At 36.6% G+C, this 27,972-nt stretch overlaps 5 protein-coding genes, 1 long non-coding RNA gene and 1 pseudogene across 10 annotated transcripts; 2 read left to right on the top strand and 5 right to left on the bottom strand.

The window, feature by feature from the left end:
* The first annotated feature begins 2 nt into the window (after positions 1–2).
* LOC104790876 (disease resistance protein RPP13) lies at positions 3–3,249 on the top strand. Of its 2 annotated transcripts, XM_010516676.3 has the most exons (2): positions 83–2,662; positions 2,753–3,249. In XM_010516676.3, exons 1-2 carry the CDS (start codon positions 437–439, stop codon positions 2,999–3,001), a joined length of 2,475 nt encoding a protein of 824 aa, XP_010514978.2. In that variant the 5' UTR covers positions 83–436; the 3' UTR covers positions 3,002–3,249. The 2 variants fall into 2 exon arrangements, with proteins under 2 accessions (XP_010514976.2, XP_010514978.2); XM_010516674.3 differs by having other exon boundaries at positions 3–3,249.
* A 450-nt stretch (positions 3,250–3,699) lies between these two features.
* LOC104790874 (actin-12) lies at positions 3,700–6,032 on the bottom strand. Its single transcript, XM_010516672.3, has 5 exons — positions 5,690–6,032; positions 5,452–5,521; positions 4,972–5,365; positions 4,264–4,877; positions 3,700–4,172 (listed from the first exon to the last, which is right to left on the bottom strand). Exons 2-5 carry the CDS (start codon positions 5,509–5,511, stop codon positions 4,107–4,109), a joined length of 1,134 nt encoding a protein of 377 aa, XP_010514974.1. The 5' UTR covers positions 5,512–5,521; positions 5,690–6,032; the 3' UTR covers positions 3,700–4,106.
* A 1,451-nt stretch (positions 6,033–7,483) lies between these two features.
* LOC104698917 (U-box domain-containing protein 13) lies at positions 7,484–10,942 on the top strand. The gene is made up of 4 exons (XM_010414294.3): positions 7,484–8,314; positions 8,578–8,694; positions 8,930–9,373; positions 9,466–10,942. Exons 1-4 carry the CDS (start codon positions 8,045–8,047, stop codon positions 10,600–10,602), a joined length of 1,968 nt encoding a protein of 655 aa, XP_010412596.2. The 5' UTR covers positions 7,484–8,044; the 3' UTR covers positions 10,603–10,942.
* Positions 10,943–13,760: 2,818 nt separating this feature from the next.
* Positions 13,761–16,192, bottom strand: LOC104790872 (kihadalactone A synthase LFS). 2 transcript variants are annotated; one of them, XM_010516671.3, is made up of 11 exons: positions 15,948–16,192; positions 15,652–15,841; positions 15,444–15,545; positions 15,327–15,378; positions 15,012–15,133; positions 14,823–14,920; positions 14,693–14,751; positions 14,520–14,576; positions 14,356–14,401; positions 14,154–14,233; positions 13,761–14,078 (listed from the first exon to the last, which is right to left on the bottom strand). In XM_010516671.3, exons 1-11 carry the CDS (start codon positions 16,062–16,064, stop codon positions 14,033–14,035), a joined length of 969 nt encoding a protein of 322 aa, XP_010514973.1. In that variant the 5' UTR covers positions 16,065–16,192; the 3' UTR covers positions 13,761–14,032. The 2 variants fall into 2 exon arrangements, with proteins under 2 accessions (XP_010514973.1, XP_010514972.1); XM_010516670.3 differs by having other exon boundaries at positions 13,761–14,064.
* A 411-nt stretch (positions 16,193–16,603) lies between these two features.
* LOC104790871 (uncharacterized) lies at positions 16,604–17,914 on the bottom strand. The gene is made up of 3 exons (XR_768829.3): positions 17,454–17,914; positions 16,957–17,028; positions 16,604–16,876 (listed from the first exon to the last, which is right to left on the bottom strand). It is a non-coding gene; the product is annotated as an uncharacterized LOC104790871 (long non-coding RNA).
* Positions 17,915–21,189: 3,275 nt separating this feature from the next.
* LOC104790869 (kihadalactone A synthase LFS) lies at positions 21,190–23,566 on the bottom strand. Of its 3 annotated transcripts, none has more exons than XM_010516666.3 (11): positions 23,276–23,566; positions 22,965–23,160; positions 22,779–22,877; positions 22,652–22,703; positions 22,348–22,469; positions 22,161–22,258; positions 22,022–22,080; positions 21,863–21,919; positions 21,709–21,754; positions 21,530–21,609; positions 21,190–21,439 (listed from the first exon to the last, which is right to left on the bottom strand). In XM_010516666.3, the coding sequence occupies exons 1-11, from the start codon at positions 23,381–23,383 to the stop codon at positions 21,355–21,357; spliced, it is 1,002 nt and encodes a 333-aa protein (XP_010514968.1). In that variant the 5' UTR covers positions 23,384–23,566; the 3' UTR covers positions 21,190–21,354. The 3 variants fall into 3 exon arrangements, with proteins under 3 accessions (XP_010514968.1, XP_010514969.1, XP_087309145.1); XM_010516667.3 differs by having other exon boundaries at positions 22,652–22,691; positions 23,276–23,514; XM_087453019.1 differs by lacking the exon at positions 21,190–21,439 and having other exon boundaries at positions 21,515–21,609; positions 23,276–23,518.
* Positions 23,567–25,574: 2,008 nt separating this feature from the next.
* LOC147942588 (secreted RxLR effector protein 161 pseudogene) lies at positions 25,575–26,222 on the bottom strand (annotated as a pseudogene).
* Positions 26,223–27,972: the final 1,750 nt, after the last annotated feature.

The raw sequence follows: 27,972 nt of genomic DNA, 5'->3' as shown, positions 1-27,972 counted from the left end.
GAGAAAATATGCATGATTGAAACTTCCACCCAGGTCTTCCACCCAGGTCTACTTGAATTATTCTGGACATAAACGACAAAATATGCATGATTGCAAAGATAAAATGTAGGAGACGAAGAAATTTCAAATTTCATTAAATGTCTACAAGTCAAGTATGAATGTTTCCGAAATCAAGTCGACGACACAAAGAAATAAAAAGCCATAAGGGTTAATTCTGTCTTTAAATTGTCGGTGCATCTCCTTTAGCAGCCAAAATTGACAAATTCCCAAAGTATTCTCGTTTGCTCTGTTCTTTTGTTAGTTTTAAAACTGAGTTGATTTTTTTTCATGCTCTTTAGAAAAATCTTCTCCAGTTTTTAGATAAATCTCACATTCAATAAAGTCTTGTGCTTACTGTGATATATCCGTGGATTGGATTCATTTCCATATAGTGAATATGGTAGATGCTATCACGGGATTCGTTGTGGGAAAGATAGGCAACTATCTCATTGAAGAAGCATCCATGTTGATGGGAGTCAAAGATGATCTAGAAGACCTAAAGACAGAGTTGACGTGCATCCAAGGTTTTCTCAAGGATGTTGAAGCGCGAGAACAAGAAGATGAGGTTTCGAAAGAGTGGACAAAACTGGTTTTAGATTTTGCTTATGACGTGGAGGATGTTTTGGATACCTATTTTCTGAAACTCGAGGAAAGATCACAAAGGCGTGGTTTGAAAAGATTGACCAACAAAATAGGCAGGAAGATAGATGCGTACAACATAGTTGATGATATCAGAATCCTCAAGAGAAGAATCTTGGATGTTACTCGCAAGCGGGAGACTTATGGCATAGGAAACTTCAGTGAGCGTCGAGGAGGAGAGAGTAATTTAAGTTTAAGGGTACGGGAGCTTCGGCGTGCTCGATCTATTGATCAAGAAGAGCTTGTTGTTGGTTTGGAAGATGATGCTAAGATTCTTTTGGCAAAGCTTCTCGATGAGAGAGAGTACAATAGATTTATTATCTCGATCTTCGGTATGGGAGGTCTCGGAAAGACTGCACTTGCTAGGAAGCTCTACAACTCAGAGGAAGTGAAGAGAAGATTCAAATACCGCGCTTGGACTTATGTTTCTCAAGAGTATAAAACTGGAGATATACTTATGAGGATCATTAGATCTTTGGGAGTGGCTTCTGCGAAAGAGTTGGAGAAGATTAGGAAGTTTACAGAGGAGGAATTAGAAGTTTACCTTCATGGTATTTTAGAAGGGAAAAAATATTTGGTGGTAGTAGATGATATATGGGAGCGAGAAGCGTGGGAGAGTTTAAAGAGAGCGTTACCTTGCAACCATGAAGAAGGAAGTATAGTAATCATCACTACCCGTATTAGAGCTGTTGCTGAAGGCGTGGACGGGAGATTCTATGCTCATAAGTTAAGATTCTTGACGTTTGAAGAAAGCTGGAAGTTGTTTGAACGGAAAGCATTCATAAATATGGAATGGGTTGATGAAGATCTGCGGAAAATCGGAAAAGAAATGGTTCAAAAATGCAGTGGATTACCACTTGCTATAGTCGTTCTTGCGGGGCTTTTGTCGAGGAAGAGTCCAAGCGAGTGGAATGATGTGTGTAACAGTTTATGGAGACGCCTAAAGGATAACTCCATTCATGTTTCCACTTTGTGTGATCTAAGCCTCAAGGAGATGCGACATGAGTTGAAACTTTGCTTTCTTTATCTTAGTATCTTCCCAGAGGACTATGAGATTGAGGTAGAGAAGTTGATACGGTTACTAGTGGCAGAAGGAATTATACAAGGGGATGAAGAGATGATGATGGAAGATGTGGTTCGGTATTACATCGAAGAGCTGATAGGCAGAAGCTTAGTGGAAGCAGTTAGAGTAGAAAGAGGAAAAGTGATGTCTTGTAGAATCCATGATCTTTTGAGAGACGTGGCTATCAAGAAATCTAAAGAGCTAAACTTTTTAAACGTTTATAACGATCATGTGGCGGCACAACATACTTGTTGCAGAAGGGAAGTGGTTCACCATCAGATCATCAACAAATACTTTTCTGAGAAACGTATGAACAAAAGGATGCGATCCTTCCTGTTCTTTGGAGAATCGAAGGTTAATGTTAAAACGACTACCTTGAACATGAAGCTACTTCGAGTGCTTAATCTTGGAGGGGTTCATTTTATTCAAAAAGGAGATATTACATTGAGTTTCCCAGATGTGGTCGGGGATTTAATCCACTTGAGGTACTTTGGGATTGCTGATACTCGTGTCAAAAATTTACCAGGTTTCATCTCCAATCTACGGTTTCTACAAACGCTAGATGCATCTGGCAATGATTCCTTCATACAAAAAATCGATCTCCGTAAGCTCACATCACTGAGGCATGTCATAGGAAAATTCTTGGGAGACTTTCTAATAGGCGACGCAATGAACCTTCAAACCTTGAGGTCTATCTCATCCTACAACTGGAGCAAACTAAAACATGAGTTGCTCATAAATCTTCGGGACTTGAAGATCTATGAAAATTACCCATGGGTAGATAATGGTCGGGTACGTACTTCTTATTTTTTGGGAACAGTTCCTGTGTACTGGGGTTCCATTACTAGACTGAGAAACCTTCGTGTTCTGAAGCTGGAGGCGACGGCCACCATCTATTTATCGTTGGAATCAGAAGAAGTGGTGAGGTCCATGGATGTGATATCACCCAGTCTTGAATCTGTAACACTTGTTGGAATAACTCTCAGGGAAGACCCAATGCCTTTTTTGCAGAAATTGCCGAGATTGGAAGATCTGATCTTGAAAGATTGTGATTTAGTGGGAGGGAAGATGAGCATCAGCGAACAAGGTTTTGGTCGGTTGAGGAAGCTTCAATTGTTCATAGAAAAATTAGATGAGTTGCAGATAGAAGAACAGGCCATGCCCAATTTGATCCAGCTGAAACTAAGCACCAAAGTACAATACTGCCACCTGGTAATTCCAAATCGATTCCGAGCGTTTATTCAAATCTACGAAACGTAACTGTTGATGAATTATGAGCTACAAGAAACAGGGGAACATGTGAACCAGCCTGGCCTTAAAGATTTATGTCTTTAAATAGTCATTTTCTCCTAGATGTCTTAACATATAAGTCTGCTACATAAAATGTCTTAGAGTTTTAATTTGAAGCTTTTGAATGATTAAATTTTAGTGTAATTGAAAATTTTATGATTTTAAACTTCTCCTCTATAGAATCCTATCTTTATATGATAATTACCTTTATTTAGAAATACCCTAATCTTGATCATGTCACTTGTGCTCTCTGGCTGAAGATTTATCAGGAAACAAATGATCACGATGTTTATATACAGCCTTTCGCAGAAGGAATCTCAGGTCAGAGTCTTTATGAGTTATATATCTACAGACTTTCTTACCTAATAGACAACAACATGTATGAGTGAATCTTAATTCTTAATAAAAAGCTTAAAGACTTTTATTCTACGCCTTCTTAATCTCCTTTTCAAGGTTTCTCAAGAACGAAATTATCATAATTTCGCTATGATAGAATCCGATGATAATGATGATCTTTGTTAGAAATTTCTTAATTGAGCCGGCTGTGGATTCTAATAGAAGTAATTTTCCTAATTCTGAAAGTTTGATTATTGCGAGTTTTTGTAGTGAGAAAAGAGTGCCATTGACTATTATCACAGTTTATTAAAGATGATGAGGATGCACAGAGATAATAAACCCACTTCTTGCTTGTTTCCAGAACTAGCCGAAGAAGACGGGAACCATCCATTTACGGATGGTGAGAGTAATTTATACAGCTCGTTTCATTGCTTGATGAGAACACATATTGAAAATTTTTTAATGGAATCGAGGTCCAAGCTTAGAAAAAATTGGCAGAGACAGAAAGGAAACTCAATAGGAGATATACATATATAGAATAATAACATTCTGTTAATGACTGATCTGTTTTGTTTAACTTGATTTGCTTCAAAAGCAAGATTAAAATGAACAATGAGGGAGAGAAGAATAAAAAAGAACACAAATAGAAAAGTTGCAAGTAAATTATAGAAACCGGCTTCAGGATGGAAAAATGATTATCAAAATTTTTACCGCACTTGTTTTACTTGGTGATATTTGATCAGAAGCACTTCCTGTGGACGATCGACGGTCCAGATTCATCATACTCGGCTTTCGCAATCCACATCTACAGATTTAGACACATTTTTGTAGCAATTTTATACATCAAAACATTAACAGATCTTATTAGTAAGATTTGTATGTATAAAGTAATTTACCTGCTGGAAAGTACTGAGGGAGGCCAAGATAGAGCCACCGATCCAAACACTGTACTTCCTTTCCGGTGGCGCAACCACTTTGATCTTCATACTGCTTGGAGCCAACGCGGTGATCTCTTTACTCATCCTGTCACCAATCCCGCCGAACATTGTGGTTCCACCACTGAGCACAATGTTTCCATAAAGATCCTTCCTGATATCCACATCACATTTCATGATTGAGTTGTAAGTAGTTTCATGTATTCCAGGATTTTCCATTCCGATCATGGATGGCTGGAACAGAACTTCAGGGCACCGGAAACGCTCTGCCCCGATGGTTATCACTTGACCATCAGGCAGCTCAAAGCTCTTCTCGACGGATGAGCTTGTTTTGGAAGTCTCGAGCTCTTGCTCGTAATCTAAGGCAATGTAGGAGAGCTTCTCCTTCATGTCTCTAACAATCTCACGCTCAGCAGTTGTGGTGAAGGAGTAACCACGCTCTGTCAGGATTTTCATGAGGTGGTCGGTTAGGTCACGACCTGCAAGATCAAGACGCAGGATTGCGTGTGGAAGCGCATAACCCTCGTAGATTGGAACCGTGTGGCTCACACCATCTCCAGAGTCCAAAACAATACCTAACCAACAAAATGAAAAAATAACGAGAGAAATTAATAGAGAATAACTAGGGATGTGAACATCGACCCAAACAGTAAAAATGAGTGTACTGACCAGTAGTACGACCACTGGCATAGAGGGAGAGAACAGCTTGAATGGCAACATACATAGCAGGAGTGTTAAAAGTTTCAAACATGATCTGTGTCATCTTCTCACGATTAGCCTTGGGATTAAGCGGCGCTTCGGTTAACAGAACCGGATGCTCTTCGGGCGCAACACGCAACTCGTTGTAGAAAGTGTGATGCCAAATCTTCTCCATGTCATCCCAATTGTTAACAATACCATGTTCGATTGGATACTTGAGAGTCAAGATACCACGTTTCGACTGTGCCTCGTCTCCAACGTATGCATCCTTTTGTCCCATTCCAACCATCACTCCCGTGTGACGTGGACGACCAACGATACTTGGGAATACAGCTCTTGGAGCATCATCACCTGCAAAACCAGCCTATATGCAAAGATTTGAATTGTATCACTTATGGCACACAATAACATTCAAATCTTGTTTTTGTTAATCATCTGGAGATGCTTTACCTTGACCATTCCAGTCCCATTATCACATACGAGCGGCTGAATATCTTCACCGTCTGCCATTTTTCAATCTCTAGACAAAATAACAAAAAAATCAATATGGTTAAAGCCTATTGCATATTTAGATCTAAATTATCACAATTAATCTAACACATTAACGTTACATTTTATTATGGTTATGCCTTGTTCAAGATATGAACGTTTCGACACCAAATAAACAAAGAAAATAGCATTATATTACCTGATGAATTTACGTTGAAGAAGAGAAAGAGGCTTCAGGAATATTTGAAACGCCCCGTCCTGAAATGGGTTTTCAAAAATTTCTGCAGAAGGGAAACAACTTAGCCCCTTAATATCGTTTGACCATAAACTAATCTGAGCCATTAGTTTTTTCTTCTAAAAACCAATATCTCAGCCACTATTGACACGTCTCCAGCTATTTTTGGCTTGAGAAAATTATAAAAGACCACCAATCTGACCGAAGAATATGGTTTCAGGCTCTGTTTTACCGGAAGAATCGGGTCACCGAACAAGCCATGAGCTCATTTGGGCCTTGGAAAAAAGAAATAAGTTAAAAAACCATCATCATAACAGTTTTGTGTTTCCTTCACTAAAAAAAGTCAGATTTCATTTTCTTTAAAAGTTTAGATAAACATCTCTTTCTTGTAATTATTCTTTCTTCCAATATTAAAGTGTTCTGAGTAAAAGAGTGCTATCCAAAATTCCAAAACTATAATTTAAAAAGTAAAAAGGATCTTAGTGGGTATGTGAAAATTGCTGAAAAGTTAGGGAAGACTGGGAGTAATGATGATAGCGGTCATTGACAAATGTGATAATGATGATGGAGATATGTGAAAGTAAAATAATTAAGCATGTGCATGAGATTTAATTATTTGACATGAGACCTTAGTGTGTGTTTGTTCAATTGCTATTGCTTCTTATAGTTTTGATTATTATAGTTTCTTACAAAAGAATCGAAGAAATCAATGAAAATAACAAATAACTGTGTCTGTTGATAATAATCTATTTTTCTTTTTACTATATAGAACTATTCTTAATGCTAATTTACTACATATTTTGTTTTATTAAAGATTACTTGACAACATAACACCATATAAAAACTTGCCTACATTAAATTTCTTTTTTGTCACTTCGAATCAGCTTAGCTTCTTTATTTGAGAAACACCATTGGCATATCGATATAATTAATATTCAACACTTTAATGAAAACGGTCACAAAATAAAATCTTTATTTCCAGATTGTGTGTCTTTTAGTGTTTCTATTCTGTGGCTTAACGATTTTTAGGAGAAAATAGTATTTATTTTAATTATATGGTGAATCAATCTCAATCAAGAAAATAAAGTTGACTTTTTGGTATAGGGGTTCGGGATTTTGGAGACAAGGGGGGGGGGATTTTGAGATTGGATTTTGACTTTTCTAGTGTATTTAACTTTTGTCAGCCCACAATCAAAGCGAACATTCATCCATGTTGTCATGTTGATCGATGCACTTATCTAAGTCTAACTAGTGTTTTCCCTTTTCGAGGTAATCACGTTTTTATAGATATCTTTTACAGAATTACACATTTTTTAAAAAGCTTACCTAATAAAAAGAAACATGTTAAAGAAAAGGTTTAAAAGAAGATGGATTAGATCAAAAGTATCGGGATTATTTCGTTTCAATGTTTTCATAACTATTTTTAGTTATAAAGAAAACATTTTCTTGCATGATTAGAGAGAGACAGAGAGAGGAGGTATTAGTTTTTTTTTTATTCTTCCATTATTGGTAAATCCAAAAGATTTAAATTCATTAACAGTTTTCTTCTTCTACGAAAACCAAAAAATAATTTGTTTACAATTTTAAAAATGCTAAATAAGAAACCCAAAATGATGAAACACTAACCCAATATGTGGTCCTATAATGAAAAATTAGAAACCCAAAATAATCGGGTTTACGATTTTGAAACTAATCAAACCAAAATTACTTTTTGATAATTTTGTAACCAAATTTTTTTGAAGAAAACCAAAACCGAACCAAATCACCCACGGTTTGGTTTTTTTAGTATGACCACAAATGGACTAAATAAACATACAATATATTCAATTCCATCTGTTTATTTTTTTTATAGAATTGAATAACTAAAAAGTATTCAATTTTTTCACAAGATCAATTGTAATATTTGTATAAAAATAATTTAAAAGATAGTACTTGATATATTTAATGACAAGAAATAAACATATACAATCTTAACCGATCCCGGTCTGAAACCTTAACTCCGGTTTAAGAGATTAAGTCGAGAGAGAGAGAAGCGCACAACTTGCAAATAAACCAAAAGCCGTCAGCTAAACAACGTCGTTTTGGAAAAGTCATAGTCTTCTCTCTCTCTGCTCTCATTCTCAGAAATCTCTCTCTTTCGCACTTCTGCAAATGGTTCTCTTCTTCGTCTAAGCTCGAATCTCTCCACTTAGATTCCAAAACGGGAAAGATCTCTCCACCATCTTTGGAAGAAGAAAGAAGAAAAGCTTCACCAATCTACACAGACTAGATCGGATCCGTTAATCGGAAGTTTTTTTTTTATAAAAAGAATCAATAAAAATGGAGGAAGAGAAAGCTACTGCTGCACAGAGCTTAATCGATGTAGTAAACGAGATTGCGGCGATTTCCGATTACAGGATTACGGTGAAGAAGCTTTGTTATAATCTAGCGAGGAGATTGAAGCTGCTTGTTCCTATGTTTGAGGAAATTAGAGAAAGCAACGAGCCGATCAGCGAAGTTACTTTGGCGAAATTGGTTGGTTTGAAAGAAGCGATGAGTTCTGCTAAGGATTATCTCAAATTCTGCAGCGAAGGGAGCAAGATTTATCTGGTTCGTCTTTGTGGTTTCCAATTTTTTTATTTTGGCATTTAGTTTTGATTAGATCTGCTGATTTGACGAATTTGGTGTTGTCATTGAATGAGCCTGAGCCATGTGCTTTGTTTTTTTTTTTTTTTTGCTTATGGTATAGTATTGAGTGATGATATCAATGCTTCTTGAATTTTTGATTAGATTGTTAGATTTGATCTGTGGAAGTTGTTGAGAATTTGTGGTTCTGATAGTGAAGATTTTGACACGAGAGATGTTTCTTGTAGGTCATGGAGAGGGAACAAGTGACAAGTAAATTGCTGGAGGTGTCTGTTAAGTTAGAACAGTCTTTGAGCCAGATTCAGTATGAGGATCTCGACATTTCTGATGAAGTTAGAGAACAGGTACGCCAGTGTCCTTATGATCAGTTCTGAAGATATGACTAGTACCTACGTAGAATGAGTTCTTGATATCAGTTTATTTACATGGTACAAAAATGAGCTGAGATGCTAGAAACTACCACCAATTAACACATGGATGTGTATTGAAATCAACTGTAGTTAGTATTGGATTGGAACTTTAGCGGGTTTCAAAAATTCGGATGTTTGCGTATTTCATAGCGTATTTGTTGTGTTGTAGGTTGAGCTGGTTCTCAGCCAGTTTAGGCGAGCGAAAGGAAGAGTAGATGTATCAGATGATGAACTATATGAAGATCTTCAGTTGCTGTGTAATAAAAGTAGTGATGTAGATTCTTATCAGCCTGCCCTAGAGCGGGTTGCAAAGAAGTTACATCTTATGGAGATTCCTGACCTAGCTCAAGAATCAGTGGCTCTGCATGAAATGGTTGCTTCGAGCGGTGGAGACGTTGGTGCAAACATTGAGGAGATGGCAATGATTCTGAAGATGATTAAGGATTTTGTGCAGACTGAGGATGACAACGGCGAGGAGCAAAAAGTTAACTTCAGAAGTAATGGACAAACTTCTACTGCAGCAAGTCAGAAGATACCCGTGATTCCTGATGATTTCCGCTGTCCGATATCGCTGGAAATGATGAGAGATCCAGTTATTGTTTCATCAGGGCAGGTATATAGTTCACTTCAACTTCAGCTTCTTCAAATTTATCCCTGCGATCTTCTAAGATTTAACTATAGAAGCATGTTCTCTTCTATGTACAGACGTACGAACGCACCTGCATTGAGAAGTGGATAGAAGGTGGACACTCAACATGTCCAAAAACACAGCAGGCGCTAACAAGCACAACCCTCACACCAAACTATGTTCTCCGTAGTCTCATAGCTCAGTGGTGCGAGGCCAACGATATTGAGCCTCCAAAGCCACCAAGCAGTTACAGACCCAGAAAAGTTTCGTCCTTCTCGTCTCCAGCAGAAGCAAACAAGATCGAAGATCTAATGTGGAGACTCGCTTACGGAAACCCCGAGGACCAACGTTCTGCCGCTGGAGAAATCCGCCTTCTTGCAAAACGAAATGCAGACAACCGCGTGGCCATAGCCGAAGCTGGTGCCATACCTCTTCTCGTAGGCCTCCTCTCAACTCCTGATTCTCGTATACAAGAACATTCAGTAACAGCCCTTTTAAACCTCTCCATATGTGAGAACAACAAAGGAGCCATTGTTTCTGCTGGAGCTATTCCTGGTATAGTTCAAGTACTCAAGAAAGGAAGCATGGAAGCCAGAGAGAATGCGGCGGCTACACTTTTCAGTCTATCAGTGATTGACGAAAACAAAGTGACTATTGGTGCCTTGGGAGCGATTCCCCCACTTGTTGTTCTGCTTAATGAAGGGACACAAAGAGGCAAGAAAGATGCCGCTACTGCACTCTTTAACCTCTGCATATACCAAGGAAACAAAGGAAAAGCCATACGTGCAGGAGTGATTCCCACGTTGACTAGACTCTTGACAGAGCCCGGAAGCGGAATGGTTGACGAGGCGCTTGCAATTTTGGCGATTCTCTCTAGCCATCCCGAAGGGAAAGCTATCATAGGATCCTCTGATGCAGTCCCGAGTCTAGTTCAGTTTATTAGAACTGGCTCGCCTAGAAACAAAGAGAACGCAGCTGCGGTTCTAGTCCACCTCTGTTCTGGAGACCCACAACATCTTGTCGAAGCACAGAAACTTGGCCTTATGGGTCCATTGATAGATTTAGCTGAAAATGGGACAGATAGAGGGAAACGAAAAGCAGCACAATTACTTGAACGCATCAGCCGTCTCGCTGAACAGCAGAAGGAAATGGCTCAGTCACAAACCGAAGAAGCTGCTGAACCAGCATCCACTACAGAAGCTACTGATACTTAAAAAAAGATTGTTCTTTGTTTTGGTGCTCTGGTCATCGCTTCTACGTACGTATGTTTATTATTCTCACTTTTCTTTTTTCCGCTACTCGATCCTCCCTCGAGGTAGGCTTCACTGTAGATGCAGAAGAGGAAAGATGGCCTCCTCCTCCGATCTATTTTTTTTTTTTTTTTTTTTTTAACTTTATGGTGATACCTTTGTGTGGACGGAGCAATCCGGTCCACAGGAGAGGAAAGCAAATATGCATACATACACGTCAACTTGTATCATTGTAACATTTTATGTTTGTAATCATTTCCACGAGGTTTTTTGTTTTCAATACAAGAAGATCTCTGTTCACACCTCTTAATAGCATTTGGAGATATTGATTGTATAAAATGCAGATTCTTGTTTTTCATGAACAGATTCAAAACCTCAATCCATTCAAATCGAAAAATTGTTTTAAAAACCTTCAAATCCGCCATTTGTTTTCTTTTCAAATGAACCTTCTACATTAAAAAAAAAACTCAATATTATACAGTTCAGTAGGCATGACCAAAATTAAACCGTAACCGGACCGTATCCGAACCGTAACCGTATAAAATGGTTTAAAACCGTAACCGTTATAAAATGGTTTAAAACCGTAACCGTTAACCGTAAATATATGGTTAAATTATATTAATTATAACCGTTAATTAACCGTAACCATATCAAAACCGTTGGTTAACCGCATAGCTAAACCATAATTTGTTAACCGTAATCATTTCAAAAACATAATAAAATATACTAATAATTGTTTATTTAATATGAATTATATAATATGAAGAAATATGAGTACACTAAAAGAACATATTAATTATAAATAAATAATATCAATTATATTATATCATCAAATAATATCAACTGTATCATATTATCAAATAACCGTAACCGTATATAACCGTATCCGCCTTAACCAAAACCATATTTAACCATAACTGTTTAACCATTTAATAGTTTAACCGTTTATTAAACGGTTATGGTTAAGGTTAAACAAAATTTCTAACCGTAACCGGTTGTTAATTAACTGTAACAGTGATAACCGTAACCGTGGTCATACCTTCTGCAACAAATTAAAACTCCCAAACATAGTCCAATTTTTTTTTTTTTTTTTTTTTTTTTTGGCGATTTGATTTCTCAACAAATTCAGATGATTTTGGATGAATCTATGGAAATTGTTATAAGATATGAAAAGCCTTTAGATTACAACTACGAGCTATACTAAGAAGCAAGAAATCAGAAAAATAAGAACGGAGGAAACGAAACTTACCTAGTAAAATGGAGAAAGCAGGCCAATCTGTAGAAGACTACACCACTGAGGTAATGTTTTAGCCATCCTCATAACTTGATGCTCATCAAAGATGGTATGGGTCGTGACGAACGCACATTGTGAAGCATGTACCTATCCGGTGTATTATGATTCATTCTACAGCTGTGCACCATGTGCGTTTTTCCTTCATGAATCATGCGCTAATTCTCTCCGAAAGAAGCGACATGTATGCCACAACCAATTGTTTAGTCTTCACACAACCAATGCTGATTCTCCCGGGGAATCTTCTATTTGTTATCTTTGTGATCAAAGTTTCACTGGTTTCAAGTACAAGTCTGGATATATCACTCTAGATGTCCGATGTGGTTCAATTTCACAGCCATTGATAAGAGTATTACTTGGACTTCAGATGTGCTCTTTTACCAAAAAAGGTTATGAAACTTAGGTGCGACATCATCCTCTTTACCTAGTTTTTGGTGATAACAATGTAAATGGTGAATACTGGTGTGATGTATGTGAAGAGAAAGTAGATCCAACGAAGTGGTTCTATACTTGTGACATGTGGTGTCACTTTACATGTTCCGTGTGTCGTAAGGAACTTCTCCCATCACCAGCCTGAACCCCTGCTACCTAGACCTCTCTGGATAGGCCTAGACGACGCCAGCCACCGCCCCTGCCAGGTGAGATTCGCCCATTTGAAGTAATTCCTAACACTTCTATATGTAGACCCCATTGCTCCAAGTGTCATTCTCGATGCACTCTCCCATTTCTTCAGAAATTTTCCAAGGATGGAGTTGATTTTAAATTTTGTTCGACAGAACGTTTTATAAGCTTCTCCAAATAATCTCTCTTACATTATTGCTCCAAGGCATGCGTTTCATGTTTTACTTACATCCTTCTCTACTTGAAAATGTAACTTTAATAAAGTAATGTTTTTGTTTAGTTATCACACTTGTTTACCCTTAAATAAAGCAATTATTTTATATTACAAATTTGTATCCTTAAGTTCATGTAATACTCCTTAGACCATCATTAACAGAGAACGTTCACCCGTTTCTCAGAAAACTGAAAAAAGTATTTTTATTATACATATTCATTATTTATTTAATTTTTTAATATATGCACCAATAAGTAAATAACACGTATCTGAGAAACGTTTCTTCCCATTCTTCCACAAGCAACGGTTCTTTCTGTTTTCTCTTCTCTCTCTTCTTTTTGCTATTTTTTTTAATTAAAGCAATTATATGAGTAACTCCCACTAACTATGCTTATCCATCAATATATATCCAGTTGCCAAAACAAAAAAGTTCATATATGAGTAAGTCAATCACGCGACACGATATATGGCACTTGCTCTCAATATTTCTTTTATCTATATCCGTGATGAGTGATGATACGATGGGTTCTTAAGTAACTACAAATTAAACTCAGTGTTGGTGTTTGCATAATAGTTGAAACACTCATCAATCAAACTGATTTTGGAGCAACTAACACAAACCACAACAAATTCTAACGCTTTAACCCTCTGTTCGTGTGGTTCTGTTCCTCTTAGGTATTCCATGCTGTACAGTGTACATTATCACATGTTAGCAGTTCGAAATTGACTATGCTAATTATTTGGTGAACCCGATGAATCTGAAGACCATTTGGTTTTGTCACCCTGTATACGTTGAATATCTAAAATATACATAATACATTTTCTTTTTCTAAAGTTAGATATGATTATGTTATATTATATGCCAAGGGCCCAAATCTTTTATACTTATTAATTATATAAGATTGCCAGTAAAAGATTATACAGGATTAGTATTTTCGTCTGGTTTTGTTTTTAGTCAACTTATTATGATGACACACTCAGTCGAGTATTATAAACTTTTTATTTTACTTAAAATGAAAAAGATTTTTAATATTTTATAAAATATAAAAGTACATGACTACATATAAAAAAGAAAAGACGATACAATCCAAACATTAAACGATGCCATTCGAGGTCCACAGATTTATGGTTTAGGGTTTGGAAAAGGGTTTGGAAAACATCGTGGAAAAGGGTTTGGAAAACCAAACTATAACCAAAAACTTATTATTATACTTAGGTCTGTTTTTGGTTGATGCTCAAATCCACTTGTGATTCCTGGTAACGTTGGGTTAGGTACGTTGAACATTTGATAGCTTGATATCTAAACACACATTACTAACGTTGTTAAGACATTGTTATATGTCCATTTAATGTAACAACTAACAAGGTAAAGAAGTTAAAAAGCCTTACTTGGGAGGGCTGTTTTCGGACTGGCATGTGGGAAGACATTCTACTAGACAGTCGTGACACGGTTGCAAGAATAATGCAATCTGCAGCGAGAACACATCAAATACATTTCCAGTGTTAGGTTAAATGTCTAACTAAAAAAAGTGGTCATGCGGAAAAATTTGTAAAGATAAACGCGGATAGGTTTTGCCAATTAGAGACTTACGGAATATCGGTCCTGACCATTCCCAAGCACCCGATGCAATGTGGATCTGTGTGTAAAAAAATAAAAACGTGTGCGAAAAATGTCAACTACAAAACTCTATTTGCAAATATCACAGTGATCAAAATGTCAGCTAGGGAACATAAGGACAAACAACAAGTATTTACTTAAAAATGCCGTTGCTCCAACGCTCCAGCAAGTCACCAATATTCACGATATATGCGCTGCAGAGGAAAACAAACCATACAAAATCAAAATTTGTTATGGGAGTTAGTATAGGAAACAAAAAAAAAAAAAAACAGAGCATGGACCCAAAAATACAAAATTCTTTGATTTTTACTCTTTGATCGGTGGTACATATTCCCACTTTCTAGGCTGCACTTCTTTATCCTTGCATATCTGCCATGAGAAGTCAGCAATTTCCATAGGTCACATCAAAAGTTATATAACTAGTGAAACTCGTGTAATACCTGGAGGCCCATTACATTATCGGTAGCTAAGAGAGTCATCATTCCGAAATCAGAATGTGGCCCACATCCATATATTCCTTTAGAGGGATCAGACATCCCTAAAAGGTAATAGAAGAAGAAAGAGAATTACTTGGGATGAGTATATATAGAATTGGGATAAAGCTTAATGTGATGAACACAATACATCACCTTCATAGTGAATCAAGCGCATAAATGCCAGCGGATTTCTCAACATTTCCGGTTTATCAAAGTAATCTTCTTCGACGTTGAGAGCCAATGCCAATACTCTAGCAATAGCCTTACAAACCCTCCTGACAATGCATAAGGTTTCATCATAGGTAATACGGTTTGAAAAACTTTATTGTCCAATAATTTCCAAAAAGTATCCATATATTTATTACAGCTGTATTGCAGTCAAACTGAATCTACCCTCAAAGTTATTTGTTACTTATGTAAGGAAGCAAACATGAAACAATAATTTAGAAGACGAAAACAAAAACTTACAATGCTTCTTGATGATACTTCTCCATGGTATCCCGCCATCCCGGCAAAACATCTGCAAGATTCACTAAAGTTTATTCAAAGAAAAAAACATTAAATTTACAAAAAGTGTTCACTAACCAGGGTTAGGCCAAATATTGGGGCGACAAAATGGTATATGAGAATGCAGACCACCATCTATGGAGCCTTCGATTCCAATGAAAAAACTTTCTTTGAAATCCCCTAAAATCCATGAGGTTACAACAAGATTGAGAACAATTAACAACAATTTTTTGATCAACCAAGTGAAAGCTTTTTGGTCAAGAAAGTGAAAGCTGGTCACACGAACCGTGGATTTGGTTGTCGGACATTTGACTAAGGACGGGTGAATAGCCTTGATGTTTTTCATTTCTCAAGACTTTCAACTTCTCCTCCAAAGGAAGAGCAAAGAACTTCTTGCTTTGCGCAAAAGCATTCTCCCTCAACTCCTCACTTATACCATGATTTGTGACATAGAAAAATCCACAATCTTGACATGCCTGGAACAAGAATAACCCACAACGAGCCAAACATAAGTAATTATAAAGAGGTCAGACCGTCATTATCATTGATGTTGAGGGAAAACGAAAAGAAGAAGAGACAAGCCTGCTTAAGCGAAGCAGCTGATTGATGAAAGTTAGGGTTGGCGAGATCTATGCAAGTAAGGGATGAAACGTTGATGATGGAAGCTTCTTCGTGAGTTTTGTTCTCCATCTTTCTCATTTCTCATGTGTTGACTCTTTCAGGATCGGATAAGAAGGAGAAATGGCCTTTTTCCAAGATTCTACTACCATAAATTCATATAATATGTTTGCTCCATAATTTAAAATATCAAGAGGACAAATTATCAAAATTCATATACTATTGAGTGCTCATCAATAATACTACCAATATAATAAGTGTTTTAATAATTGCTTTTGGTGTGAACAAGTGTTGAGTCGATCAAGTCTATTTCTAATGCTATATTCCATGTCTTTCAGTTTCATCTAACTTTTTTTTTTTAATCTATTGGTAAGTACAACAGTTTAATTAATTTTCTCAAGTTGACTTTCATTTCTAGAGCTTTATTTCTCTTAGATAGATATTATTTGTTTATTAATATATACGTGTATTGTCAAGTACTTTGTATTTTGTGGGTTTAAGAGCAAGATTAATGGGGGTTCATATATTGAGGATTTTATATACTGTTTGATTTTTTTAAGAATTAATTGTATACTGTTTAAATTCTAAGAACTCTTGCTCTTAATTAAAATTGTATTCTCCAATGGTAGTATATAATTATGGATCTGTTATTTTGAAAATATAGTTTTTTGAAATTTTAAAATTTTAAATAGATTAGAAGTAGTATAAATGATTAAACTATAATTACAAAAAGCTTGCATCTTGAAGAAAAAAAAGACAAAAATCTGAGTAAATTTACAATTACAGAACTAATATGAACATCTCCGTGTATGGTTCTACCTTCATACGCAAACCATTCACTTTCACAATGTTTCTTTCTTCTCTTCCAACCCTCACACATTAATCTCGATGGTCTGCATCAAAGAAACAGAGATATGTAATGTTACTTATACAGAAAGAAAAAAACAAAATCAATTAAGAGGAAGAAGACTACCTGAAGATGTAGCTCAGAGAAGACAACGATCCATCAGAACCATCACCCACAGAGCAAAGCATCCTCCACAATCTAAAATAACAGATCCACGAGGCAAAAATTACATGAACATAATCATAAGATCAAACGCTAGAAATATATGCAGCATGAAAGATTCAGAGAAATCTTAACCGCTTTCTCAATGATCCCACATTTTCAAGTACATATCAATCAAAGCAGAGCCAAGCACATCATCAATCCTGATACCGTTATTCACCGCATAACAATGCAACCATTCTCCTAACTCTAACTCTAACCATCAATCATAACATTCCGTAACACAAACTCACCATCTCTCTTTCTTCTACCAACCATCACCACCCTATCTTTTTCTATAATGTTCTTGTAAAACAACACACAAGCATCTTTCATCAAACCACAGATCACATACATTCTAACGAGATTACTCATCACGAAGCTCAACCCAAGCTTTAAAGCCAACCCATGAATCTGCTTACCTTGTTGAATCTTCCCTGTTTTCGCACAAGCCTTAAGCACAGAAGGAAACGTGAACCGGTTCGGTTCAACGAACTCATCGCTCATCATCTCACAGAACAATGCGATTGCGATTACAGCTTTGTCTTCTTCATCGCTCTCACTGAAACCTCTGATTATTGTATTCCAAGAGAAGCAATTTCGTTGAGGCATCTGATTGAAGATCTTATGTGCGTAATCGAGGTCACGGTGATGGAGATCGGAGGTAGCACAGAATCGGAGTATCTCCGCGGCGGCGAGAGTGTGTCGCCGGAGAGTTCCCGCCGGGAGAGTAAAGGGTCTGTGTTGGGTTCATTGAGAATCAAGAACAGGAAGGGATCATGTGGCTCTCGATGGCGAGAGAAAGAGAGAGAGATGAAAACAAATTTTTTTTCCCTTTTCTATTTTTTTGTCTGGCCAACAGAACGTTTGACACGTTTAGTCTATTAGAGCAAGAATGGGTATACTATATAAGAGGTTTTCTTTTGTTCTGATTTATTTTTTTTTACCAAAATGTTAAGGACTCCCCTATGAACCTGCCGATGGAGAAGGTCTAAGTAGTAGTAATTCACTCATTATTGTTACGCAGCAGTCACAGACTCTCTGAAATAAAACAGTAGGCCGAGTAAAACATGAACCAAATTAGCTAGAAAGCAAGAATATAAGCGTGAGTGTGATTTTTTATTCATGGTAACAAAGTGATTTATAAATTCAATAGGTCCCCATTAAACCTTGGTGAGAAAAAACAAACACAAAAGACTTTCGACAACGAACCCGACTCGAAAAACAAAAGCATTTACATATATTGTGGGATTTCCGGGGCTGGTAGTCCGCATGGACCATAAACTTCACCTAGGCTTTTTTTAGGTGCGCATGTGCTACTTTGTAACGTTGGGAGATGTACGTTGAACATTTGATCGCTGGAAATCTGATCATTAAATAAAACCATAAATATCTTTAAAAACATGGTCGGAGGTCTTAATGTAACGAGGTGGAAGATGTTCAAGACTTACTTGGGAAGGTTGTATTCGGACTGGCAGGTAGGAAGACACTCTATTATACAGTCGTGGCTCGGTTTCAAGAAGAATGGAATCTGTCAAAAGAAAACTTTAGTTAAATAAAAATGGTATGTAATTTTCCGAATTCACTTGCGAACATGTTCTATGAAACTAGATTTATGAGAAATGTTATCAATGGCATTTCGAATGTGCTTCCAGTTTACCAAGAGACTTACATAGTCTCTTGGTAAAGACTTACAGACTTTACCAAGAGAATTAGAGAGAATCATGACATATAACAAGATAAATGCACTTGCAAATTTTCTTTGATTAAAATGGAGAGAAGATGGAAGAAAATGAAGTTCTCATAGCATTGAGTGTTATTTAAGCTTACAAATTCAGGTTGTTAAAGCTTTAAGAGCTTCAAATTTGGTTGTTCATGGTTGTTGGAAAATTGATGGCGGTGGTACAACCGTAAATAAAAGAAGAAGATGAGGATATGAATGTAATAAACATTTTCACAAGAAATTCAAATAAATCAGAAATAATGGCAATTTTGTGAATACAATGAATGAACGAAGATTTAATAAAGAGAAAGTGGCAAATGTTGGAGAGAGAAAAAGAGAGGTCTAACATTGCAATTGACTCAAGTTAGAGGTCTATTTTTGCAAGTCTCCCATAAAAAAACATAATTCTTGTGGCGTAATGTGGATATACTCATCTAGTTTGGTTATAAATCTTATATCCTGACTCATATGGAGTTTTTTTTTAATACTCTGATTGATGTTTAACATTTTTTTATTTATCAGTACGTACTGACATATAGTGTAATTAGTTTTTGCAACATGCGTGTGTATATCTCGTTAACTTAAGTATCAATAGCTGTATTTCTTTTAACGTTTAAACAATCTCACTTCACACCACAAAAACAGAGTAAACAGAGGAAATAACTGAGTTTGATTAAACAACGCAAACCGATAAACTTGATATAACATTCAAGGAAAATGCAACATCAACTTCTCATCTACAAGAGTCTCAAGAGAGAAGCTCCAGCAAAGGATGAGGAACAAAGTCACCAAACCCAGAAAATAGAAACAACAATTCAGATTTTTGCATAATGAGAAATGTGAGCTAACATGTGCTCTTATACTAAGCTAACAAACACTGTTAATTAACATTATTCGTTTGCCGTTACGTTGACATCGCTTTCCCATTTCCACCAGCTCACCATCACACGTGATTCACTTCTTCTTATCCAAACTTCACACGTACGGCTGCTACTCTCATTTGCTACATCAAAGCTCCCCTCCTTAGAGAACCTTGACCACAAGGTTCAGATGTAGAAATGTCCATGGAGCTTGACCTGCAACTAATAACTCCATTGTAACTTCAGTTTGAATCAAAGATTATTGAAAATGAACCTCCAGGATCCCAAACTTGACGAAGAGTCTTCTCCACATGATATTTTTCAGTTGAAATTGCAACACTCTCCAAACTGAATACTAACTCTGAGATTATAAGTAAAAGCTTAAACCTCCACTTGTGCTTGTCTTGGAGCGTCACTTCACCAAGTGTGAACTGTTGCAGGTTTTGTAAAGTTGGTATTTGTTGTTCCCTGCAATCCTTTGTGTCAAATAAAAATGCCTCTGCTTGATATTCCCTTCTTGATAAGCTGTACGACACTACCTCCTGCAGCAGAACAGAGAGACAACACAAGCACATTCTGAACTTAAATCTCCAATGACACCACACCGCCAAATAGTAAGTCATGCCCAAATAGGAAGAAAACAGTTGCTTGACACCCTCTTGTACATATTTGTATTTGAACACCCATGTCTTATAACATATTCTCTTCTTCCTTTTCTTAGGCTCTGCAATTTTGTGCATGTTCAGAGAGTTGTTCTGCAGGCCTGCCCTCAAGAGAGGTTGTTTTGCAGCCACATTCAGAAATGGAAGACTCCCAGCCCCATCATTGCTTGAATTCTGCATCAATCCTAAGAATTCATACCCCTTACAATCCCAAGGACTGACCCAAATCAACAACACCAGCCCCAAAATTGACTGTAGGAACCCAAATCCCCCTTTGTTCGTCAACTGTAGCAGCATCACTCGGCACCCCAGCTGTTGTACTCCAAACTGTGCCAAAATCCTTTGCAAATTCAAATCTTTAAACCTGAATTTCCAAGTCTTATGAAACTTAGGTACCTTCCTCTGCAAATTCATATGGATGACACGAAGGAGCAACTGACAAGGCAGCTTGTGAACATTAAATTTCATTACACCAACAACAACACCAAAAGCAGTACGGGCAACGTCAATAACAGTTTGCTGTAACTTCACCAAGAGATGCACAAACTCTGTCAAGGAAACCACTTCTGATATATTCACTTCTCTAGTACTACATATATGCAATTTGTACGTACGTACAAACGTAAACGTAACTACACCAAACCTTAATGATATAGGAAGTGGGTGCAACTAGGACTTTTTCAATCCGGAAAACGGAATTGTCACCTAGGAGAGACATGGGCTGAGGAATCAGGTCATTACATATTGTTTTGTGGTTATGTACTGAAGACACTAGATTTATTAATTCTCTTAGCATGCGTGTTTGGTTTCGTTATACTTTAGATAGTATATCTCAAATTATGAGTTGAACCAGTTTTGTTCTCAATTAAAAGACGTTTTTTTAATTGTTTTTTTTTTGTCAACAAAGACGTTGTTTTTGTAATGAAGGTTGTAATTGTAATAAAAGAAAAAAATTGTAAATCAAATAGGTCCAATTTATAAAAGGGTATAAACTTATGTGAACAAGCGTTTATAATGGGAGGGGCGTTTATAATGGGAGGGGCGTTTAACCAAACTAGAAGAAACCAAAGACTTTCACTTAAATCTGTTTGTAGATGCTCAAATCCACATGTGATTGCTGGTAACGTTGGGTGAGGTACGTTGAACATTTGATAGCTGGATATCTGTTCATTAAAACAATCGTTGACGTTTTTAGGAGACTTTGATACATGTCCAAGGTCCCAATGTAACAAGATGAAGATATAAAGCCTTACTTAGGAGGCTTGTTTTCGGATTGGCAGGTAGGAAGACACTCTACTAGACAGTCGTGACTCGGTTCTACAAAGAATGGAATCTATAACAAGATCATATTGAAAATATGTCCAGTGTTATATAGTATCTCGAAGTCATTTGTGAACATTTTCAACAATAAGGGTAATAGTAAGAGACTTACGGAATATCTTTCCTGACCATTCCCAAGTACCCGATGCAATGTTGATCTGTATATATGTATGTGAAAAAAATGTCAGCTATATAGAAAACTTGCCAAAATCACAACGCAGAGGGTTAAACATGAATATCAGGGAGAGTAAACAAATCGAAATTACTTAAAAATGCCGTTGCTCCAACGCTCAAGCAAGTCACCAAGATTCACAATATATGCTCTGAAGATGTAAACATATATAAAAACAGAATTTTATTATATAAGACTTGATGTTTAATATATATCATGGATCCAAAAACGTTAAATTATATTCTCATTATACCCTTTAATAGATGGTACATATTCCCACTTCCTAGGCTTCGCTTCCTTATCCTTGCATATCTGCGGTCATACATTAGTAATTTCTCATTACCAAACTTGGTCACATCTTAAGTTATAGGACTAGAAAAATTGTGTTATACCTGGAGCCCCATTACACTATCAGTTCCTAAGAGAGTCATCATTCCGAAATCAGAATGTGCCCCGCATCCAAATATTCCTTTCGAGGGATCCGACACCCCTAAAAGATAATAGAAAGAAGAACACAATTATATTACTTGGGATCAGCATATCACGGACATACGAAGCTTAATTAAGAAAATACATCACCTTCGTAGTGCACTAATCGCATAACTGCGATGGGATTTCCCAGTATTTCCGGTTTATCAAAATAATCCGCTTCCAAGTCTAGCGCTAATGCCAATAATTTAGCAATAGTCTTGCAAACCCTCCTGACCATGTGGAAGGCTCATCATAATTAAGTATACAGTTTGGAAAATTTTCTCTAAATCTTTTCACAGAAAAAAATGTACGGTCTTATATAGTAAAAACATACTCACTAATGTGGTCTAGTAGAGTCAAGAATTTAATCTTGCCTAGAAGTTCTTTTGTTAATTAGTTGAATGAGACTTACAATGCTTCTTGATGATAATTTTCCATGGTCGCTTGCCATCCTGGCAAAACATCTGCCAAAAAAATCAAAGTATATATATATATATATAAAAGCTAACTAGAATATATAGAGAAAAAAAATAACTAACCAGAGTCAGGCCATAGGTTGGGGCCATAGAATGGTGTATCCCCATGTGGATCATCTTTGAAATCTTCGATTCCAATGAAAAAACTTTCTTTGTAATCCCCTGAATACCATCATTAGGTACGTCAAGATTGAGATAATCATCAACAGCAAATTTTTGATCAAGCAAGTAAAAGATGGTCATACAAACCATCGACTTGATTCTCAGGATCTAAGATTTGATCAAAGACAGGTGAATAGCCTCGATTGTTTTCGTTCCTCAAGACTTTCATCTTCTCCTCCAAAGGAAGAGCAAAGAACTTCTTGCTCTGCTCGAACGCCTCGTCCTTTAACTCCTCACTTATACCATGATTTTTGACATAGAAAAATCCACAATCTAGACATGCCTTGATTAAGTATAACCCACAGGTCAAAGTTTTTGACATATGTGAGTAATAAGGGTCATATCGTAATCATCTTTAACTTTGAGCAAAAAAAAAAAAAAAAAAAATCTTGACAGACCTGTTTAAGCGAAACCGCTGATTGATGAAGATTAGTATTGGCGAGATCTATGCAAGTAAGGGATGAAACTCTGATGGTCGAAGCTTCCTCCTGAGTTTTATTCTCCATCTCTCCCACTCTCTATGTTAATTCTTTGAGGATAATTAGAAGAACGGTTTTTTTCAAGAAAAGAGGCCAAATATTACGCAAAGAGCCACAAACGCTAGTCACCCTACCAACCACATCTTTTGAAAATAATATATCCAGTTAATAGTATGTTTGTTTAAGGTTATTTATTGTTACTCAAAAACTAAAGAGAAATAATAATTGAATACATGATTGCTTAAAACAGTTCAATTGGTTTTTTTTTTTTTTAACATGTCACGTTGGTCATGAATCATGATCATAGTACAGTCACATACTCACATATAACATTGATTGAAAATATCTCATTTGCACTCCAAATTTTAAGTAGAATATGTACGCATTTAATTAGTAAATCTTCGAATATGATTGAAACTCCAAATTTTAATTGATGTAATTAAAATGTTACTGAATCTCATTTGCCACAACATTCTGAAAGTGTGAAAACTTATGATCTGAACAATGAAAATATTGATTTCTTTAAACTCTCTTTTGATTGATAGAAAATCTGTTTACAAGTTTGTTCTAACCAATTTTCTAACCTCTCAAAATTTTCTTAAAGAAACCTCTTGCTTTCTCTAAGTTTTTAGCTCTTTTTTTTAAAGACTAAAACTTAATAGCTAGGTTAACTTTCTCTTGTTTGTGCTAAAGCTCAATCTTGCTTTAGCATCTATTTATAGATCTAGGTATTAGCTATTTAATTAGTAAACTATCTAATCTAATCCTAATAGGAATTGTACAATTTCCTTTTTCTTTATGGTTTAGGAAATTTCCCACTTTCTTCATGTTTACATTCCAATTGTAAACATGAAGCTCTTCAATCTTCTAGAAGCTTCTCGTGCCTTCTAAATCTGTATGAGTCTTGATAATAGCCGTCATAGATCACTCGATACTCTGTTTACGTATTAAAGTCATGTCCTTCTGGAGTATTTCAAACACTTGTTTAAATGCTTGCATCTTCAATCTCCCCCTTTTTAACTTTGTGCTTCTCAAGCATAAGAATTTTTGGCTTAGATATAAAACAAACATCTTTAAACGTTCATAACATAAACCAAAAACGATCATCAAGCCATAGTCAAATATCCAAACACAATGAACTAAAATGATCACCGAAAATCTTCCAAAGTTTGAATGAAAACACAAAGCTCCCCCAGAATCTCAGACTAGCTAGACTCCCCCAGAATCTCAGACCAGCTTCTTCTCCTTCTCCCCCTGCTTGAGAAAACAACAGTTAAAAACAACTCAAATCATCTTGGAAAGTGGATGATTCTGTATGAGCCTCTGAACTACTTCAGTAAGTCTCTGTAGAGCTTGTGCTGTGTCGACCAAAGCTGCATATGAACTCTCCTCATTTCCTTGACCAACCTGTGGCATACAAATGCTACCCAACTAAATTACCTCAGAAGTCGAAGAAGATCCCTCATCCATTTGTCTTCGAACTGGTGTGGGGTCTTCATTCACAGGAAGCAAATTGTGTTTAACCGCATAAGCTCGCCCAGTCCTAACATCTTTAGTATAAAACTCAGCAGCTACTTCTTCTTCTGCATACCTTTCTTGAGCTGCTTTGGACACAAAAACATCAGACCTAAACTTTTCCTGTGCACGAACACTCTTAGCACTAATAGTTGCAGATTTAGACCGCTTGGCAATGGAAGAAGTCCCTCGCTTCATCTTCCTCTTTTTAACCGTGTGATGCTCAGTCTGCTCTTGCACCGAGACTTCCTCAACCCTGAAATCCTCAGAATCCGAATCAACTCCGTTGCCCTTATCTCGAACCTCTTCTTCCACATTGTCAGATGCGATTTCATCATTACAAGATGATTCCGATTTGTCTTCTGCGGAATCTTCAACTCCTACTGAATTGGTTTGAACATCACCCCCCGATTTATCAAGAGCTGATCGATCATCATCACTGCTTGATTCGTCGATCAGATGAGGTCGTTGAGAATCACCATCTTGATTCACCTTCGATCTCCTTCCTCCTCTTACCAAACCTTGTCGAGTCGCTCTCACCATCGCTGTTTTTTTTTTTTTTTTTTTTTTTGTTTTTTTTAATCCGTCGATACCTAACATACCTTTAACCTAAAAATTAAAGTCCAACCAAAACCATAAATAACCCGGTTTAAATAACACACTTAATTCCTTACACTCGTTCTTGACCAACATCAACTCAGAATCACATTTCACACACCCCAATTGAATTCCTCAATGTTGCGAATCGATTAATATCCAAAGCCTTTGTGAATATATCTGCTAGCTGATCTTCAGTATTAACATGATCAATCTGAACTTGCTTTCTCTCAACCAGTTCTCTGATAAAGTGGTTTCTTACATCAATGTGTTTGGTTCTTGAGTGTTGAACTGGATTCTTAGAAATATCAATTGCACTTTTGTTATCACAATACACCTGTAAAACTCCTGAATCCATACCATAATCTGCTGACATCTGCTTCATCCATAACAATTGAGTACAACAACTTCCCATTGCTATATATTCTGATTCAGCTGTAGACATAGAAACTGAATTTTGTTTCTTGCTTAACCATGCAATGAGATTATTCCCCAGAAAGAAACATCCTCCACTAGTACTTTTTCGTTCTGTCACAATCCCTGCATAATCAACATCACAATATCCAACTAAACCTTGATTTGAGCCTTTAGAATACCAAATTCCAAAATCAACAGTCCCTTTTACATACTTAATGATCCGTTTGACTGCTTCTAGGTGTGATTGTTTTGGATTCGATTGATATCTTGCACACATTCCAACACTGAAACTCAAATCAGATCTACTAGCAGTGAGATACAACAAACTCCCAATCATCCCCTGTACGGCTTGACATCCACTTCCTTTCCATCAATGTCTTTTGACAATTTCAGAGATGTGCTCATAGGTATCTTGGCTTCTTTACACTTATCCATATGAAATTTCTTCAGAATATGTCTTGCATAAGTACTTTGTGAAATGAAAATTCCTTGATCAGACCGAGTACTCTGCAAACCAAGAAAATATTTGAGTTCACCAACCATACTCATTTCGAATTCTTGTGTCATATGACTCACAAAACCATCCACCAGCGTCTTAGATGTACTACCAAAAATAATGTCATCAACATAAATTTGAACCATCAAGATATCAACATCTTGTTCCAAGACAAACAAGGTCTTGTCAACACTTCCTCTAGCATAGCCCTTCTCCATAAGAAAACTAGTTAGTCTTTCATACCAAGCTCTTGCAGCTTGCTTCAATCCATAAAGAGCCTTCTTTAACTTGTACACATAGTCAGGCTTAACTGAATCTTCAAAACCCTTGGGTTGCTCAACATATACTTCTTCTTGTAAGATCCCATTTAAAAACGCACTTTTGACATCCATCTGGTATACTTTGAAATTCAGGATACAAGCCATTCCCAAAAACAATCTAATCGATTCAAGTCTTGATACCGGAGCAAATGTCTCTTCAAAGTCCACTCCTTCGATCTGAGTATAACCTTGTGCAACCAACCTTGCTTTATTTCGAATCACAATTCCACTCTCATCAATCTTGTTTTTGAAAATCCATTTAGTCCCAATGATATTCACATCTATTGGCCTACGAACCAGCTCCCAAACATCATTACGCTCAAACTGTTCTAGTTCTTCCTCCATGGCAATTATCCAGAAATCATCTTGAACAGCTTCTATGTGATTCTTGGGTTCAATCATTGACACAAAACACTCAAAGTAGACAGTTTCTAGTGCTGCATAATAACTAGTCATCTTTTTAAAATCAATCTGCACTCCTCTAGTCCTCATTCCTTCATTTATGTTACCAATAACATCTGATGCAGAATGATTCTTGTGTACTTGTTTTGTTTCTTCAGATTTTGGAACATGATTAGAGGTGTCTAGTCCAAAATCTTCTTCTTGTCCTTCAATAATATTTACTTGTTCTGCATCACTGTCTGAATCATCATTATCTCTTAAAGCAACAGACCGATCATCAAACACCACATTCACTGATTCCATAATAGTCCCTGTGCGTTTGTTAAATACCCTAAATGCTGTACTACTCTCAGCATAACCAAGAAACATCCCTTTATCACTTCTGGAATCAAATTTCCCAAGATAATCCTTGTCATTCAAGATATAACATTTGCATCCAAAAACATGAAAGTAGCTCAAATTAGGAGTTTTGCCTTTCCATAACTCATATGGAGTTTTTGATGTATCTCTTCGAACATACACCCTGTTTACTATGTAGCAAGCTGTATTGAGCGCCTCAGCCCAAAATTTCTTAGGCACATTATTCCCATGAATCATTGCTCTAGCCATTTCTTGAAGAGTCCTGTTTTTCCTCTCCACTACACCATTTTGTTGAGGAGTTCTGGGAGCTGAGAATTGATGTGAAATCCCAAGCTGTTCACAAAATTCTCTCATTGATTCGTTTTGAAATTCTCCACCATGATCACTTCGTATTTTCTTAATTCCACCTTTCTCATTAAGAAATTGCAAAGCCAAGATCTTGAAGCTATCCACTGTATCTGACTTCTCTCGAATGAAACGAACCCAAGTGTATCTAGAAAAATCATCTA

Source organism: Camelina sativa, chromosome 6 (assembly GCF_030686135.1).
Source record: "Camelina sativa cultivar CO46 ecotype springtype chromosome 6, ASM3068613v1".
Taxonomy (NCBI): domain Eukaryota; kingdom Viridiplantae; phylum Streptophyta; class Magnoliopsida; order Brassicales; family Brassicaceae; genus Camelina; species Camelina sativa.
Note: the sequence above shows the minus strand (reverse complement) of the source record. Positions and strands in the feature narration are given on the sequence as shown.

Excerpts from the sequence above, each read along its gene's own strand:
- LOC104790876 (XM_010516674.3), top strand. The coding sequence starts at position 437 with ATGGTAGATGCTATCACGGGATTCGTTGTGGGAAAGATAGGCAACTAT.
- LOC104790874 (XM_010516672.3), bottom strand. The coding sequence starts at position 5,511 with ATGGCAGACGGTGAAGATATTCAGCCGCTCGTATGTGATAATGGGACT. Across the intron at positions 4,878-4,971 it reads TGCCAGTGGTCGTACTACTG|GTATTGTTTTGGACTCTGGA; the intron begins GTCAGTACACTC and ends TTTGTTGGTTAG. Across the intron at positions 4,173-4,263 it reads CCCTCAGTACTTTCCAGCAG|ATGTGGATTGCGAAAGCCGA; the intron begins GTAAATTACTTT and ends CTAAATCTGTAG.
- LOC104790869 (XM_010516666.3), bottom strand. The coding sequence starts at position 23,383 with ATGGAGAATAAAACTCAGGAGGAAGCTTCGACCATCAGAGTTTCATCC. Across the intron at positions 22,470-22,651 it reads AATTATCATCAAGAAGCATT|GAGGGTTTGCAAGACTATTG; the intron begins GTAAGTCTCATT and ends CCACATGGTCAG. Across the intron at positions 21,920-22,021 it reads TATGTACCATCTATTAAAGG|AGCATATATTGTGAATCTTG; the intron begins GTATAATGAGAA and ends TTACATCTTCAG.
- LOC104698917 (XM_010414294.3), top strand. The coding sequence starts at position 8,045 with ATGGAGGAAGAGAAAGCTACTGCTGCACAGAGCTTAATCGATGTAGTA. Across the intron at positions 8,315-8,577 it reads AAGGGAGCAAGATTTATCTG|GTCATGGAGAGGGAACAAGT; the intron begins GTTCGTCTTTGT and ends TGTTTCTTGTAG. Across the intron at positions 9,374-9,465 it reads TTATTGTTTCATCAGGGCAG|ACGTACGAACGCACCTGCAT; the intron begins GTATATAGTTCA and ends TTCTATGTACAG.
- LOC104790872 (XM_010516670.3), bottom strand. The coding sequence starts at position 16,064 with ATGAGAAAGATGGAGAACAAAACTCACGAAGAAGCTTCCATCATCAAC. Across the intron at positions 14,577-14,692 it reads TATGTACCACCGATCAAAGA|CGCATATATCGTGAATATTG; the intron begins GTAAAAATCAAA and ends TTTCCTCTGCAG. Across the intron at positions 14,234-14,355 it reads ATGGTCAGGACCGATATTCC|ATTGCATTATTCTTGCAACC; the intron begins GTAAGTCTCTAA and ends TTCTCGCTGCAG.